Source organism: Monodelphis domestica, chromosome 5 (genome assembly GCF_027887165.1).
Source record: "Monodelphis domestica isolate mMonDom1 chromosome 5, mMonDom1.pri, whole genome shotgun sequence".
NCBI lineage: Eukaryota > Metazoa > Chordata > Mammalia > Didelphimorphia > Didelphidae > Monodelphis > Monodelphis domestica.
Genome location: NC_077231.1, coordinates 106,710,520 through 106,725,234, shown reverse-complemented (window position 1 = coordinate 106,725,234; position 14,715 = coordinate 106,710,520). Strand labels below are relative to the sequence as shown.

The 14,715-nt window shown below is 35.9% G+C and overlaps 1 protein-coding gene across 2 annotated transcripts in view; it reads left to right on the top strand.

Annotated features, from left to right (window-relative positions):
• Nucleotides 1-14,462, top strand: part of LOC103095126 (sodium-coupled neutral amino acid symporter 1) — a 62,525-nt gene extending 48,063 nt beyond the window's left edge. The window contains exons 15-17 of one of the 2 annotated variants that reach the window (XR_008912163.1): nucleotides 11,034-11,105; nucleotides 11,272-11,369; nucleotides 13,545-14,462. Coding sequence is in view for 1 of the 2 variants with exons in the window: in XM_007503878.3 (XP_007503940.1) it covers nucleotides 11,034-11,175; nucleotides 11,272-11,369; nucleotides 13,545-13,625 (321 nt within the window). In the remaining variant the exon portion in view is untranslated. Of the gene's footprint in view, nucleotides 1-11,033; nucleotides 11,176-11,271; nucleotides 11,370-13,544 lie in introns of both variants that reach the window. The other variant, XM_007503878.3, reaches the window with a different exon arrangement.
• Nucleotides 14,463-14,715: the final 253 nt, after the last annotated feature.

Sequence of the window (14,715 nt, the reverse complement as noted above, 5' to 3'; positions counted from 1 at the left end):
AATTATAGTGATTTTAATTAATATAGAGAGAAGGAATTAAGGAGGAGGAGGAGGAGGAGGAGAGAGAGAGAGAGAGAGAGAGAGAGAGAGAGAGAGAGAGAGAGAGAGAGAGAGAGAGAGAGAGAGAGAGAGAGAGAGAGAGAGAGAGAGAGAGAGAGAGAGAGAGAGAGAGAGAGAGAGAGGAAAGAGTTAATTTAAATTGCTCTGGCTCAGGCTGAGTCAGGCAGGAGTTAAAGGCCTTGGACAAAGTGGCCTCCCTGAGCCCAAGGGAAAGTAAGTCAGTCTTACCCAAGTCTCCACAAGACTGTCTGAGGGAGCTCCTTCAGGCTGAGTTCCTCACCTGGACTCAATCGTATGTCTGAATCCGAATGTCCCCTTCTGGCCTTTACATCCTCTTTTTAAAGATCTTTTCTCTTATGTCACCTCCCCTAAATTTTCACATCTACCAATCACAGCAGATTCTTTTCTCCAGGACTGCCCATTCTTTATTTCTCACCTTCTTTGGTTATATTTTCTCCAGGATTGTCCACTCTTTAGTTCTCACCTTCTCTGGTTAGATTATATCTTTTGAGCTACTTCACACTTCTTTGTTAAGTTCACCTTTTTCTAGTTACTTGACCTTTTTGTGACCAATTTAACCTTTACAGGTACTTAACATCTTTTTGTATTAAGATACTAAAAATAGACTTAGCTTAATGTTTTAGCTTCACTATAAGGTGAGAACTAAGTACCTTCATTGTTCAATCAGGAGATTACAACTTTATCTTCCCCTAAAGTACTAAGTAGGGTGGAGTAATTTTAAAGTTCACAATCCCTTGTCTTTAGGCATGTTGATATAATCAATTTGAATACATTGGAAATGCTCTTAAAATGTCCTTGATTATACCTTCTGCATGTTTTATATGTCTGACAAGTTCTAATGGCATTTGTTGTTATTCCTGGTGCTGTCCAATACCTCTGTATGGTATCCAGAATCCCTTGCACTCCTTAATGTCCCTTTGCATGAATTACGTTGCATAGAAGTTGATACAGCTTTTTAGGGAGAATAGGCTTACCTCCTTGAGCAATCCAGATGCCTTTGATTAGTTTAGCACCTAGCTGCTCTTTCCATGACTATATTTCTTCTCCGTCATAGACTTCAGTGAGATTATGCCTTTCAATCAGAGAGAAATTCAGCACACGGTGGGGTCTGAACCTTGCAGAGCATTTTGATGTTATGTCTGCTCTGTCATTCCCTAGGGATATTCTGTCCTTTCCATGACTATGTGCCTTACAATGGATTATAGCCACCTCTTTAGGAAAGTCTACAGCACTTATAATATGGTCTATTAGTTTGCCATATGCAATTGGTTTCCCAGCTGAAGTTTTATACCCTCTGTTTTTCCATATGTAGGATGACCAATGTACAGTGGAGAAAGCATAGTGTGAGTCTAGAAAAATATTAGCTCTTTTCCCTCTAGCTAATTCTAAGGCCATAAACAGAGCCTTGAGCTCGGCTCCTTGGGCGCTGACATGACATGGCAATGTCATTGTCAACTACAACTGCCCCTGTGAATTTTCTCCCATTGCAAACATAGGAGGACCCATATGTGTATAACTCTATTTCTGGATTGATAAGAGGTGTGTTTTTAAGGTGTTAATTTGGCTTATGCATGAGTTCTACTATTTGATCACAATCATGCAATTCTTCTCCACCCATTAGCAAATCAGGAATCAGAGTTACTGGGTTCAATGGTGCACATCTATGAATTGTGATGTTATCATTGCCTAACAGAATTTTATACTGGGATATTCTTGCATTGGTGAATGAATGCATATTCTGTGGCCATAACAGTTTTTCAATTTGGTGTGCAGAATACACATGCAATTTACATCCCAGTAATATATAATATATTACTTAATATATATATATAATATAATAATACTTCTTGACCATTAGAGCTGTAGCTACTATGCTCTTGAGGCAATGCACCATTCCTTATGCAACCGAGTCGAGGATAGAACTATAAAACACAATGGCTCTTAAATTTAACCCAAAATACTGTACTAGCATTCCAGAAGTGATACCTTTTGCTTCATGGACATACAAGTGGAATTCTCTCTTATAATTAGGTATTCCCAAAGCTGGAGCTGATAGAATAGCTCCTTTCAACTGCGGCAAAGCATGTAAATGTTCTTTGTTCAAATGTAATAATTCTTTAATGTCTTTCTTTGTCAAATCAGTCAAACATTTGGAAATATGAGAATATCCTACTATGTACTGTCTCAAGAAGCCAGCAACCCCTAGAAAAGCTCTAAGTTCTTTCTTAGTTCTAGGGATGCCTAGCTTCTGTGTGTCTGCTATTCTTTTATTAGAGATTTTCCAGGACAAATCCTAAATATTCTACTGTTGGAAGGACCCACTGAATCTTCTTTTTTGAAACTTTATGTCCTCTCTTATGAAGCTCTATCAACAATTTCTTTGAATCCACCAAACATGTTTTGGGGTCAGGTGATGCTAGCAGCAAATCATCCACGTAGTATATTAATCTGCTACGTTTGAAAGTTATAGTGGCTAGATCTCTTTGCAACAGTTGACAAAATATTATAGCCAACTCACAACATCCTTGCACTAATCTAGTATAGCACAGCTGAGTTTGTCCCCATTGGAAAGCAAAAATATTTTGAGAATCAGGGTAGAATGGTATGATAAAGTAAGCATTGCTCAAGTCCAACACTGTGTACCACCTAGCTTCTGCAGGTATTTGGGTTATTATATCATTTGGCGACAGTGTGACAGTGTGTCTTTTCCTTATAAAATTATTCATATCCCTCAGATCCATGATAAATCTCCAGGTGGGAGTGCCATCTTCATTTAGCTTGTTCTTTTTAATAGCTAGAATTGAGCTATTATAGTCAGATACCGTAGGTCTCAATATGACTTGTTCAAGCAAACTATTTATGATAAGAGTTATTCCTTCTTTTGCTTCTCTACTCAATTTGAATTGCAGTATCTTAGGTGGTATTCCTTCCCTGACCTCAATCCTGACTGGAGTAATCGACTTGATCCTACCTACATCATTATGATGTTTTGTTAACACCCCTTGTGGTATATCTCTTGGTATGTCATACATAGATGTTATAACCTGAATTTTTTCAGTTTCTTCTTCTAGTTGTTCTAAGTATAACAATAGGTAGTGTTTCAGTGAATTCTTGGGTAAATGCAAATAAATTTTCCCAGATTTTTCACATTGTAAAGTAGCTTGAATCTTACACAAAAAATCTCGCCCTAAAAGGTTATCTGGACATGATGGAATTATCAATGGAGAGAGGACCCAGTTTGACCATAGTGCTTTTAAGCTCAGGGACCTGTTGTATTTGTCCCATTGCTCCAGCTACAGAAACCATACCCCCTATGTTGGTATCCCCTGGACATGTCTTTAGGACAGATTTTGAAGCACCAGTATCTAAGAGAGCCTTGTAGTTTTTCTTTCCCACCTTAATCCATAAATATGGTTCTGGCCTGCGTGTAGCTAAGGTGTTTATTGCCACCAAGTCACTGTTCATTCCTTTGCTACCGTCTGCCAGCTGTATGTGGGGATCAGTTAATTCTTTTAGATTCAAATAATTTCCTCTGAAGTCTTCATGTGAGGTTGAATGTACAATATCCTTTACTACATTGGAACATGAATTTAAATCATAGCTGTTGCTTATCTCACATAAGTTTATTTGGCCAGATTCCCCTCTGCCACTTAGAATGTTGGATTCAAGTCTGCCATTTGAATCCTTGGTTGTTCTTTCAGTTACTAAGACTTCCATTCCATCCCCTTTTTCAAATTCAACTGTCATGTCACCTCCATTACTTTGAATAGGATTATTGTTTTCAAATGTAATTTCAGCTTCATTTTCAGTGAATTTTATCTTAACTAAATCAGTCATTGATGGATGGAAAATTTCTGCCTCTGGATTCAAATTAGATGTTATTTCTAAGGGTATCTTTGCCATGCCACTATTGGAGGAATTAACTGAGTTCGGTGGGATGTCATGCAAATCTGTAAATGGTTTCAAAGTATTTTCATTTTTAGTAACAGTAACCTGTAGGGAATTGAAATTTTGTTTCTCTGTATCTCTCACTAACTCCTGCTTGAATTTTTTGTGACTTTGTCCTTTTCTTTTACTTCTACAAAATTCAATCCCTCGACCCAATCTACATTGAAAAAAGTTCTTCAAGAATGTTTTGATTTGGTTTGCACTTTTTTCTTGTGTGGTTCCTCTTTTGCACTATCACTTCTATCTCCATGCACCAAATTACATACATTAAAGGCCTGGCTTCATAATTCTTTCCTAACCATGTCAGAATACTTAGGTTTGGCTCCAGTTTTAATGGTGTTTTGCATCTCTTCTAAATCATTTTCTTGCTTAGTGAATTTTAGCTTACAATGAGAAAAGCAAGTGGAATTCTGTTTTGTGTATCTATTTTGTGTGGGTTTGTTGTCTATTTCACGTCTCTTCTTCAGAACACAGTCTTTTTATAAGGTGTTCTCTCTTGTGGCAGAAAAAGCATTGCCTAGTCTCTCTAGTTTCTCTCTGCGCTGGTTTTGGTTTTGTGTAACTAGATTTTATATTAAGTCCTAACCATGTTGAGTTTCTTGATTTCCTCTATCTTCTTTTCTCTCAAAGTTTTCTCTGTTATTTCTAATTTTTCTTTTAAGTCTTGCATTTGTTTATGCTGTTCTGAATGATTATCATGTAGGTAACTAGCTATTTCACGTAGTTCTATCAGACTGACAATGTTGTATTTAGGAAAATAGTGTTTAAAAAAGTTCTTTAAGTGAGGTGTACAACCCCTCAAAAACTGTCATCTCACATGACTAGAAGACTCCTCACTATTAGCCTCTAGACCCATAATTGATTCTGCCATTTCTGAGAGACAATCAATGAATGTGGCTGGATGTTCCCCCTTTGTTCTGCATGTTTATCAAATCTAGTCCATGCATTCGACTTTGAGCAACACTGCTTTATAGCTTGGAGTAAATCTTACCTACATTTTCTTAAGTATGACATGCTAGTGGGATTTGCAAATTCTAGATCTTCCCTTTGCTCCTCTGTTGGCCAACTCGTTGTTATTAGTCATGGTCTTTTCAAGGAATTGCCTTTGCTCATGGGGACTAAACAGTTCTTACAGGAGAAACTCTACATCTTCAAAGTCTGGGTCAAAGATCCTAAAAAGCATGTTTAAGTTCTTTGTGTCTTAAAAAGGTTGTTCTATGAAATTTGGAAAATGTTTCTTTAGGGATTCAAGTTCCTGAGATGTAAACTGTCTGTGTACTTTAGATTGTAGAGATTGTAGTACACCAGTTATACTTGAAAGCTTGGTGACCTCCTTTAATGGACAAATTTTTTCTGGTTCACTATCAGACTTAGGTGTCCTTGTCACCTTCATTTCCCTTAGCATTGACCTTAGATTTCTTTGCCTTTATTTCCTTTGTGTACTATCTGCCTGGCCATTGTTCTTGTCCTTAAACTGATCAAGCCCTTTTTACTTGTTCAATTTCTCAAACAAGTTCTTAATAATGTTTTCCAGGTTATTATCTACGAGTATCTTTTCTACCTTTTGGGGAATCACAAATCTATAAATCTTTTTCAAATGGGTCAGAGTCTATAAAGCTGCCATTAAGATAACGTAAACCTGAGCCAAAATCTGCCATAGTATGGTTTCAGTTTGAAATGGCAACTGCAGTGTAAACATTGTTGTGTTGCCAATGTAATCCAGAGAATCAAAAATCATGTGGGTCATTTTGCTATAAAGTATATTGTAGACCTAGAATCCAGCAATGGCTGCTAGTATCACAGCTCCACAGAGAATTTGCTTAAACATCTTTCTGCTTTTAAGGGATTGTGGAGTTCAGTCATTTTAGGGGTGCCAATCTGTAATAGATAGATATTTCTGAGGGTGTATATTTGGTGGTATATGATAAACTAATGGATCACTGTTTGCCTATCCTCCTCCCTATTTGCCTCCCTTTTCCTCCCTCTCTTCAGAAGCCTTTCAGCTTCCCCTCCCCCTTATTCTTTCTCCTTTAAGTCACTCAGGGTGAACTATGAGGTTTCAGAGGGAATACTCTTTTCTCTTGATTTCTCAAGTAAGGGTTTATTGAGGAAAACAGAAAGGGTGGAGATTAATATAAGAGGGATGAGGTTTTCCCTATTATCTACAGGGAGCCTTGGTTAAGAGGATATTGGGAGAAATGGCCATCCAGTCACTCTTGTGAAAAAAGTCATAGAGATATGAGGACAACTGCCTTCTTCTTCCTTCAGCCAGGTCACCTCCAAAGATACAATTAGCTTCTTTCCTTCACCTCAGCCAGCCAGACAGCCAGCCCTGTCACCACCAGAAGCCAGAAGCCAAAAGCCCCAGCTTCTTCTCCACCTCTGTCAGAAGCCAACAAACCCAGTTCACTCGTTGGCTTGACTCCAACTGTTTTCCCCGTAACATTCTAAAAGGAATGTTCGTTTTGATTGACAGATGATCCATCCTCAGCTTTTTCTGTCCTTTGCATGCATACCACTTTGACCATTTCTAGCATGGGGGATGTGGAGGGGCACTGACTCAAGACTCATGGTTTTGGGGGGTTTTTTGCCCTGCTGTTTTCAGCTAGTTTTGGGAGGTTGAAAATTTTTGATGCTTCCAAGATGATGTGATATAGAGAGAGGTTTGATTATTGCTCTCCTGATTTGCCCTCTGATTCTTACTCCGGAAGGATCCCCTGATACCTTGGAATTGCAATTGAAGCTTTTCTTCTGGGGCTATATTCCTTTGGAATTGGAAATGATACTGTTTCTCAGAGTCTCTGATCCCTTGGGGCCAGAAATGGTACTGTCTGAATATTATTTTAAAGTTGTTTAGAGTCAGATGTATGGAGGAACTCAACTGAGCCCTTTCAATATTCCACCATCTTGGCTCCACCCCAGAAGTTTCTATGGAATGATATTTATAGAAAAAGAAGTGATAGTCTTCTTATATTCAGATCTAGTAAAACCAAATCTAAATAATGATGTTAAGTTTGGGAAACCACATTTTAGGAGGGCAAGTCAGATAAGTCAGGGTGTTAGCTAGAAAAAAGTAATCTGTCCTTTAAAGTAGCAAGACTAGAGACTCTTCCATATGAAGACTGACTGAAGGGCCTAAAGATATATTGCCTTGAGAATAGGAAATTTAGGATGACATGATAACTATCCTTCATGAATGGAAATGATTGTCAAGTATAAAGGAAGATAAATTTTAACTCAGTGTATGATAAAACTTCCTAACAATTAGAACATGAAAAGGAACAGGCTGCTTTTCTCTTCATTAGAGGTCTTTAAGAAAAGGCCAAATGGAAAAGCTTTGGATAGTGCTCAGGAACCCTCCTTATCTTTCACAAATTTCCCTTCAAAAAAATTAGATGAAATACCTGAACATGAATTCTAGAGTGGTAGAAGCCAAAAAGGACAGGGTGAAACAATTTTCTATTCCAAGACAACTTAGGAAGTCAGTACAAATATCTTACACCAGGATGGTAATAAAGTAAAGAAACCAGTATTCCAAGGCAGCCTTCACTTCTGCAAGACAGTAAAGGCATTAGGAGTAGTTGAATCAGCGGCAACTTTTGGAGTTCTAAACCCACAAATAGTAATGAATAACTGATAAAAAGGAAACTACAGGGGTCCCTTTGCTGACTCTGGGTGTAGGACTCTGTTGTATTGCCCATACATAGATCTAGGTAGCAGCAGTCTTGTGTCTCAGTCTCTGGTTGCAGTTCTAGGGAGAGGAGGAACACTAATACACTCATGACTTGTAGCCCCCAAAGAGAAAAAGAGAGTCATAGTACCTGGGCAAAAAAGAGTGCCTGAGATCTCTCACAGATTACAACACAGGTCAGGAGAGTATAAATTAAATATTCTTCTCTTTAGATAGTTCCACCTTAAAAGTACTGAAAACTTATAGATTCCCAGACCTAGCTCTGAAAGCAGCTTGGGAGATGTTCCCTTCACCACAGGAACAGAGACCAACTTTAACAGGTTTTTAAAAGCTAAAGCTCAAGAAAAATGCTGGAAAAATAAGCAAGCAACAACATAGAAAGTTATTTTGATAACAAGGAAGAACAAAAAACAAACTCATAAGAAGAAAATGAAGTCAATACTGAGGTATTTAATGCCTCAAAGAAAAATGTGAATTGCTCTCAAGCTCAAAAAGAAGTCCTGGAGGAACTCAAAAAGAATTTTTAAAATCAAATAAGAGAGATAGAATTGTGAAAAGAAATGAGAGTGATACAGGAAAATTGTGGGGGAAAAAAATCAACAGTTTGATAAAGGAAGCACAAAAAAGAAGAAGAAAAAAAATCTTTAAAAAACAGAATAGGTCAATTGGTAAAATGGGCACAAAAATCAAGAGAAGGGACTAATTTTCTAAAAGAAGAATTGGCCAGATAGAAAAAGATGTACATTCAGTGAAGAAAATAATTTATTAAGTAGAGTTGGCCAAATACAAAAGGAGGCACGACTCCACCAATCACCCCCCTGAAAAAGTCCCAGGAATATTAGAGCCAAATTCCAGAGCTCCCAGGTCATGGAGAAAATATTTCAAGCATCCAGGGAGAAACAATTCAAACACCATAGAGCCACAGTCAGGGTGACACAAGAGTTAGCTTCTATATTAAAGGATCAGAGATCCTGGAATATGATATTCTAGAGAGCAAAGGAACTAGGATTGTAAACAAGAATTATCTACCCAACAAAACTCAGTATCATTCTTCATGGGGGGAAATGGGCATTCAATAAATAGAGAAATTTCAAGCACTTCTGATATTAAAAAAAAAAAAGAGATCAGAGCTGAATAGAAAATTTTACTCTCAAATATAAAACTGAAGAGATGCATAAAATGGTAATCAGGGGGCATCTAGGTGGCTCAGTGGATTGAGAGCCAGGCCTAGAGATGGGAGTTATTGTATTCAAATCTGGCCTCAGACACTTCCTAGCAGTATGACTCTGGAAAAGTCACTTAACCCCCATTGCCTTTTCTCCCTTGGGACCAGTACACAATAGGAGGTTGTTTGTTTGTTTGTTTGTTTGTTTTATAATCAGGAAAGAGAAATCATAAGGGATTCAATAAAGTTAGACTTTTTACATCCCTACATGGAAAGATGCTACTTATAACTCCTAAGAGCTTAATTGTTATTATTAGGGCAGGTAGAAGTATACACAGACAGAGGGCAAGGATGTGATTTGTATATAATGGGATTAGATTTTTAAACAATTAAGAGGGGAGTAAAATAAATGCACTGGGAGAAGGGTCAAGGGGAAGGTGGAATTGGGTAAAGCAACTCACATGAAAGAGATGTGAAAGAGTTTTTACAGTGAAGGGAAAGATGGGGAAAGGAGGGAGAAAAATGCTTGTATCTTACTCTCATTGGAAGTGAATCAAAAAAGGTAGAACATACATACTATGTTGGTAGTAGAAATCCATCTTAGTCTTTAGAAAAGTAGGAGAGGAAGGGGATGGGAGAGGAGAGGTTTCCAATTGAAGAAAGGACAAATTGGGGGAAGTGGTAGCCAAAAGCAAAACACTTTTGAGGACAGGCAAGGTGAAAGAAAAGAGAGAACAGGATAAACATGGAAAAATACAATAGTAATCATAATGGTAAAAAATTACATGTTTCTCTAATCAAGGCTTCATTTCTCAAATGCATAGAGCAATAAGTCAAATATATAAGAATATAAGATATTCCCCAACTGAAAAACAGTCAAAGGATATAAGGAGGGGGTTTTCAGATGAAGTAATGAAAGCTATTTATAATTATGTGAAAAATGCTCTGAATCACTATTAGAGAAATTCCTCCCACCTCTCAGATTAGCTATATTATGCTGGAAAAGGGAAATGACAAAAGTTGGAGATGTAGGAGAATTGAAATTCTACTGTGCTCTTGGAATTGTGAACTGATTATTCTGGAAAATAATTTCGAATATGGACAAAGGGACAGACTCAATAATATCATTACTAGATCTATATCCCAAAGAAGTATAAAAACAAAAATATCTATAGTAGCTCTCTTTCGTGGCAAAGCCTTGGAGAGTGAGGGGATGCCCATCAATTAGGAAATGGCTGGTTAATATGATTGCAATGGAGTACTATTGTGCTAAAAAGAAATGAGAAGCAGGATGATTTTGAAAAAACCTAGAAATCCTTACATGAACTGATGCAGAGTGAAATGAGCAGAACCACGTAACAGCAATATGGTATATTGATCAGCTGTGAAGGATTTAGCTATTCTAAGCAATACAGTGATCTGAGACAATCCCAAAGGATTCATCATGAAAAATGCCATCTGCCTCCAGAGAAAGAAATGGAGTTTGAATACAGACCAAAATGCATTATATTTCATTTTCTTTCTTCATTTATTAATCTTTTATTTGTTTTGTTTTGTTTTTATTCCACAAAAGGACTACTAATGTGGAAAAATGTTTTACACAATTTCCATGTAAAATTACTACCAGAATAATTACCATCTCAGGGAGGGGCAATGAGAGGAAAGGAGGGAGAGAATTTGGGAATCAAAAAAAAAATTTTGGTACTATAGTTGTTTTTTTAATTGAAAATTTTTATTTAATTAATTAATTTAGAATATTTTTCCATGGTTATATGGCTCTCAGTGGCTCTCAATCCACTGAGCCACCTAGATGCCCCCTTTCCCCTGTAGTCAATGTGCAATTCCACTGGATTTTAATTGTGTCATTGGGGCATCAAAATTTTTAAAAGAAGGTTAAAAATTATTTTACATGTAATTAGTGAATTATAAAGTAATAATAATAATAATAAAAAGAAAAGATCAAATTACCACTTGTAAAAGATACTAGAAAGGAGAGACCTATTCAGTTACAAGTCAGTAAGAGGACTTCTGATGTCCCTTCTAACTCTGGTATTCCACAAATATAAAGTTTATGAACTACTAGAAAATATTTGTGCTTTATATGCTATCTACTGATATGTTTTCTTTTCTTTCTTTCTTTTCCTATAGAGTCGTAAATCTCTAAATCAGATGATTGAGGACACAGAGTTCAGTTTTCCTAAGCGTATACTTATTGCTGCGGTAACCTTATCTCTTTGTGTCCTTTTGGTAATCTTAATACCCAGCTTAAAAGATATTTTTGGAATGCTAGGTACAATGTGGCTATTTTACACAAATTATTAAGTAACAGCTTTTGGGGAGCTTTAACTCATAATAACAGAAAATGGTTTTTTTTTTCATTTTATAGGAGCAACAACTTCTAACATGATGATTTTCATTATTCCTTCAATTCTGTTTTTTAAAGTAGCAACCCCGAAAAATGACAAATACAATCGAAAATGTGTGGTATGTTTCATGGTTACCGCTATATTTTTTAAGATTTTGTACATCATTAAAACTTATAAAATGATTCTTTTGAAAATATATGGTCATGCTTGCAAATATGCTATAAATTACTTATTAGAAATTGATTAGTTGAGTAAAAATATAGCATCATTCTCAATTCCCTTAAAAATGTTTATCTGAGGGGGCAACTGGGTGGCTCAGTGGATAGAGAGCCAGGACCAGAGGTGGGAGGTCCTGGGTTCAAATCTGGCCTCAGACACTTCCTAGCTGTATGACCCTGGGCAAGTCACTTGACCCCCATTGCCTTGCCCTTACCACTTCTTCTGCCTTAGAAACAATACACAGTATTGATTCTAAGATGGAAGATAAAGGTTTTTAAAAAATGTTTATTAGATTTCAATTACATTATCATTGATGAGGAATAAACCTTGATTTTCATATTGGACAGAGCAAATTATCTAAGTTTATATACTTCTTTATGTATCCATAGGTCAATGCCTGCTTATAAACCACTTTTAGGAAAAACCATGAAGATGCCTCATATAGCCAAAAGAACATAAAATTACATAACTTAAATAAAAAAATATGAATGAGTTTTTAAAATCTTATATTGAGTAGGTATGATAAATGTCAATTAATCTCTACATTGATGCCTTATTGTAGCATGAAGGTGATACTGGGTATTTGAAGGTTCTGCTAGTAGAGCATAAGTTCTGGCAGGTAGGTGCTACTAATCTGGAAAGAAAAATATAAATAGAAGGAAAGGATTGAATGATTATCATATAAGGATCGGCCTAGCTATATTGAGAAGTGTGGCCATTAGTTATGTTTTTTTCTGGCCATGGCAACTTATAGAAACTGTGTACTAAGGTACAGAGGTATTATGATCTTTCTTTGAAGAGGATAAGACCTAGATACTATTTAAGGAAGATAATATTTAAGGAAGTAGATTGACAGAAGTGCTTTTGTACAACAACAAGTTTCTGAATTCAGAAACTTCTTTTCTATTATTTGGGATACTTATTTTTAAATCTGATGAACTTCAATGGTATCTTGAAGTTCTTATACTTAGAAGCTACACAGTGAGGAAAGCAGGTGTGCAATGACTATTATATGAATCCATTCCTGAGCACCATTTTTGTTATCCCAAGAAGGGCTTCTGAGTTGCTTTTCCAGCTAATGTAAACATGATTGCATGCATGTGTTACTTGAGATGATAGTTGTCTCAAAATGAGCACAGGGTAGTTTCTTAGAAATAGTCTATACTATTAGAAGTAAGTTATTAATAGGTAACATTTTTCATATCTATTTGAGAAGCGTTATCTGCACTGATAAAAATATGAGACTTAGAGCTGGATTCCTAGGTGATCATTGTTATTTGCTTGTTTAGTCATGGCTAAATAGAGAAGTTTGCCATTTCTTTCTCTATGTCCTCATTTTATAGATGAGGAACTAAGGTAAATAGGATTTTAGTGACATGTCCCTATAGATGAGGAACTGAGGTAAATAAGTTTTTAGTGACTCACACGGATAGTATCTGGGCTCAGGTTTGAACTCAAATTTTCCTGACTCTTTTACCCAGTGCACTATTCAATGAGCCACCTAACTACTAAAAATGACCAGTAGGAGTTAATGAGGAAAAATGGAGAGTTTTGACAGAATTCATTCCAGATCTTCCTCAACTAACTGTAACCTCTCTCCTTATCTCTCTTGAATTTATTTTTAAAATTATTTTTATTTAAAAATGTATCATGTTTTAAAATTTTTTTTTCATTCTATGTATATTTTGCTATATCTTCCCAGAATAAGAATTATTTTATTTTTCACATTTGTGTTTCCAGTGCCTAGCACACAATTAATACATGCATTTGGATTGATCAATTAATCTAGCATTATATTGAGGGGAGAATTTAAAATGATGGTGTTAGTCATAAATCCCATTTGTCAAGATACCTTCATTTTCTAATAAAAACTGATTGCATTATTTTTTTAACTTTATTCACCCTCCCTTCTTCCCTGACCGGTATTGTTCTCATCCTATTCCAGTTTTCAATTTTAACAAGTAAAAAAAAAAACCAAAGAGGGAAAGTAGTTTAACTTTCTAAACAATCTTTGTTCTATGAAAATACCACTTTGCTTAAAATAATATGTACTTTATTTTTATTTTCCTTCCAGGTCGTTTTCTTAATATTAGGAATTGTATTCAGCTTATTGACCATTCCTTTAGTCATCTATGATTGGGCAACTTCTACATAAAAAACTGAATCAGAGCCCCATTAAAATTGGAAAATGATATACTCCTGTTGGCAGCTTATCCAATTTACCTTCAATCAAGTTTTCTCCTCAGTTGCCTTTTTAACCAGTTTCAACAACGAAAAGAAATCTATAAATAGATGAAAATATCTAATCAGACATCCATTTGAAATAATTATATCCTCCTGATGTTTGGAATTACTTAAAAGGATCTGACAGTATTTCATATTTTTTTTGTGATCTTATTTTTCATAACCATTTACTTGTAATTTGTCCACCTCTAGTTCATAGTCTCTTAGGCCTTTGAAAAAAAATCTTCAATCCTTGAGCCCGGAATTTTATTTATTAAACATTCTAATTAAAAAATAATTTTCCTACTGATATATAACAAAGACACGAAGTAGGTGCCAGTTCCTATTCTCAATACTTGAGACTTTAATGGAAATAGTGAAGAGCACCACTCCCATAGCTTGGCAGATATAAAATATTTCATCATACTCCTATACAGAGACAAAACGATCTCCCAGATGAAGTGGAATTATAATTTTGAAACACATCTTAAAGGCCAAATTTGTGATCATTTCCTTAAGAATGACAAAGTATAACCCTTTTATCTGCCTATGCCAAAACTTCAATGCTCCAAGTCAATTTCAATTAAGGGTGTAGTGCCTTTGTAGTAATGCATATATAAGGAATCATTTAATATTTTGCCTAATATGTCCAGAAAATTATATTTTGCTGATGTGATGTAAAAACCCTATAGTTTTATTCATACCCCCTAGTTTTTACACCAAGAATACCTTAATGTCTTGCTAATTAAAGATGATTTAAAATTTGTGATTCATGTTGTGTATTGAATACTTTTCAAGTCTTAAAATAACATTTTAATCTATAACTTTAGGCTTAAAAAACAGTATTTTGTACATTAATAAAGTCTTGGGGGCAGCTGGGTGGCTCAGTGGATTGAGAGCCAGGCCCAGAAATGTGAAGTCCTGGGTTCAAATTTGGCCTCAGATACTCCCTAGCTGTGTGACCTAGGGGAGTCACTTTTCTGACTTAGAACCAATACACAGTATTGGTTCCAAGATGGAAG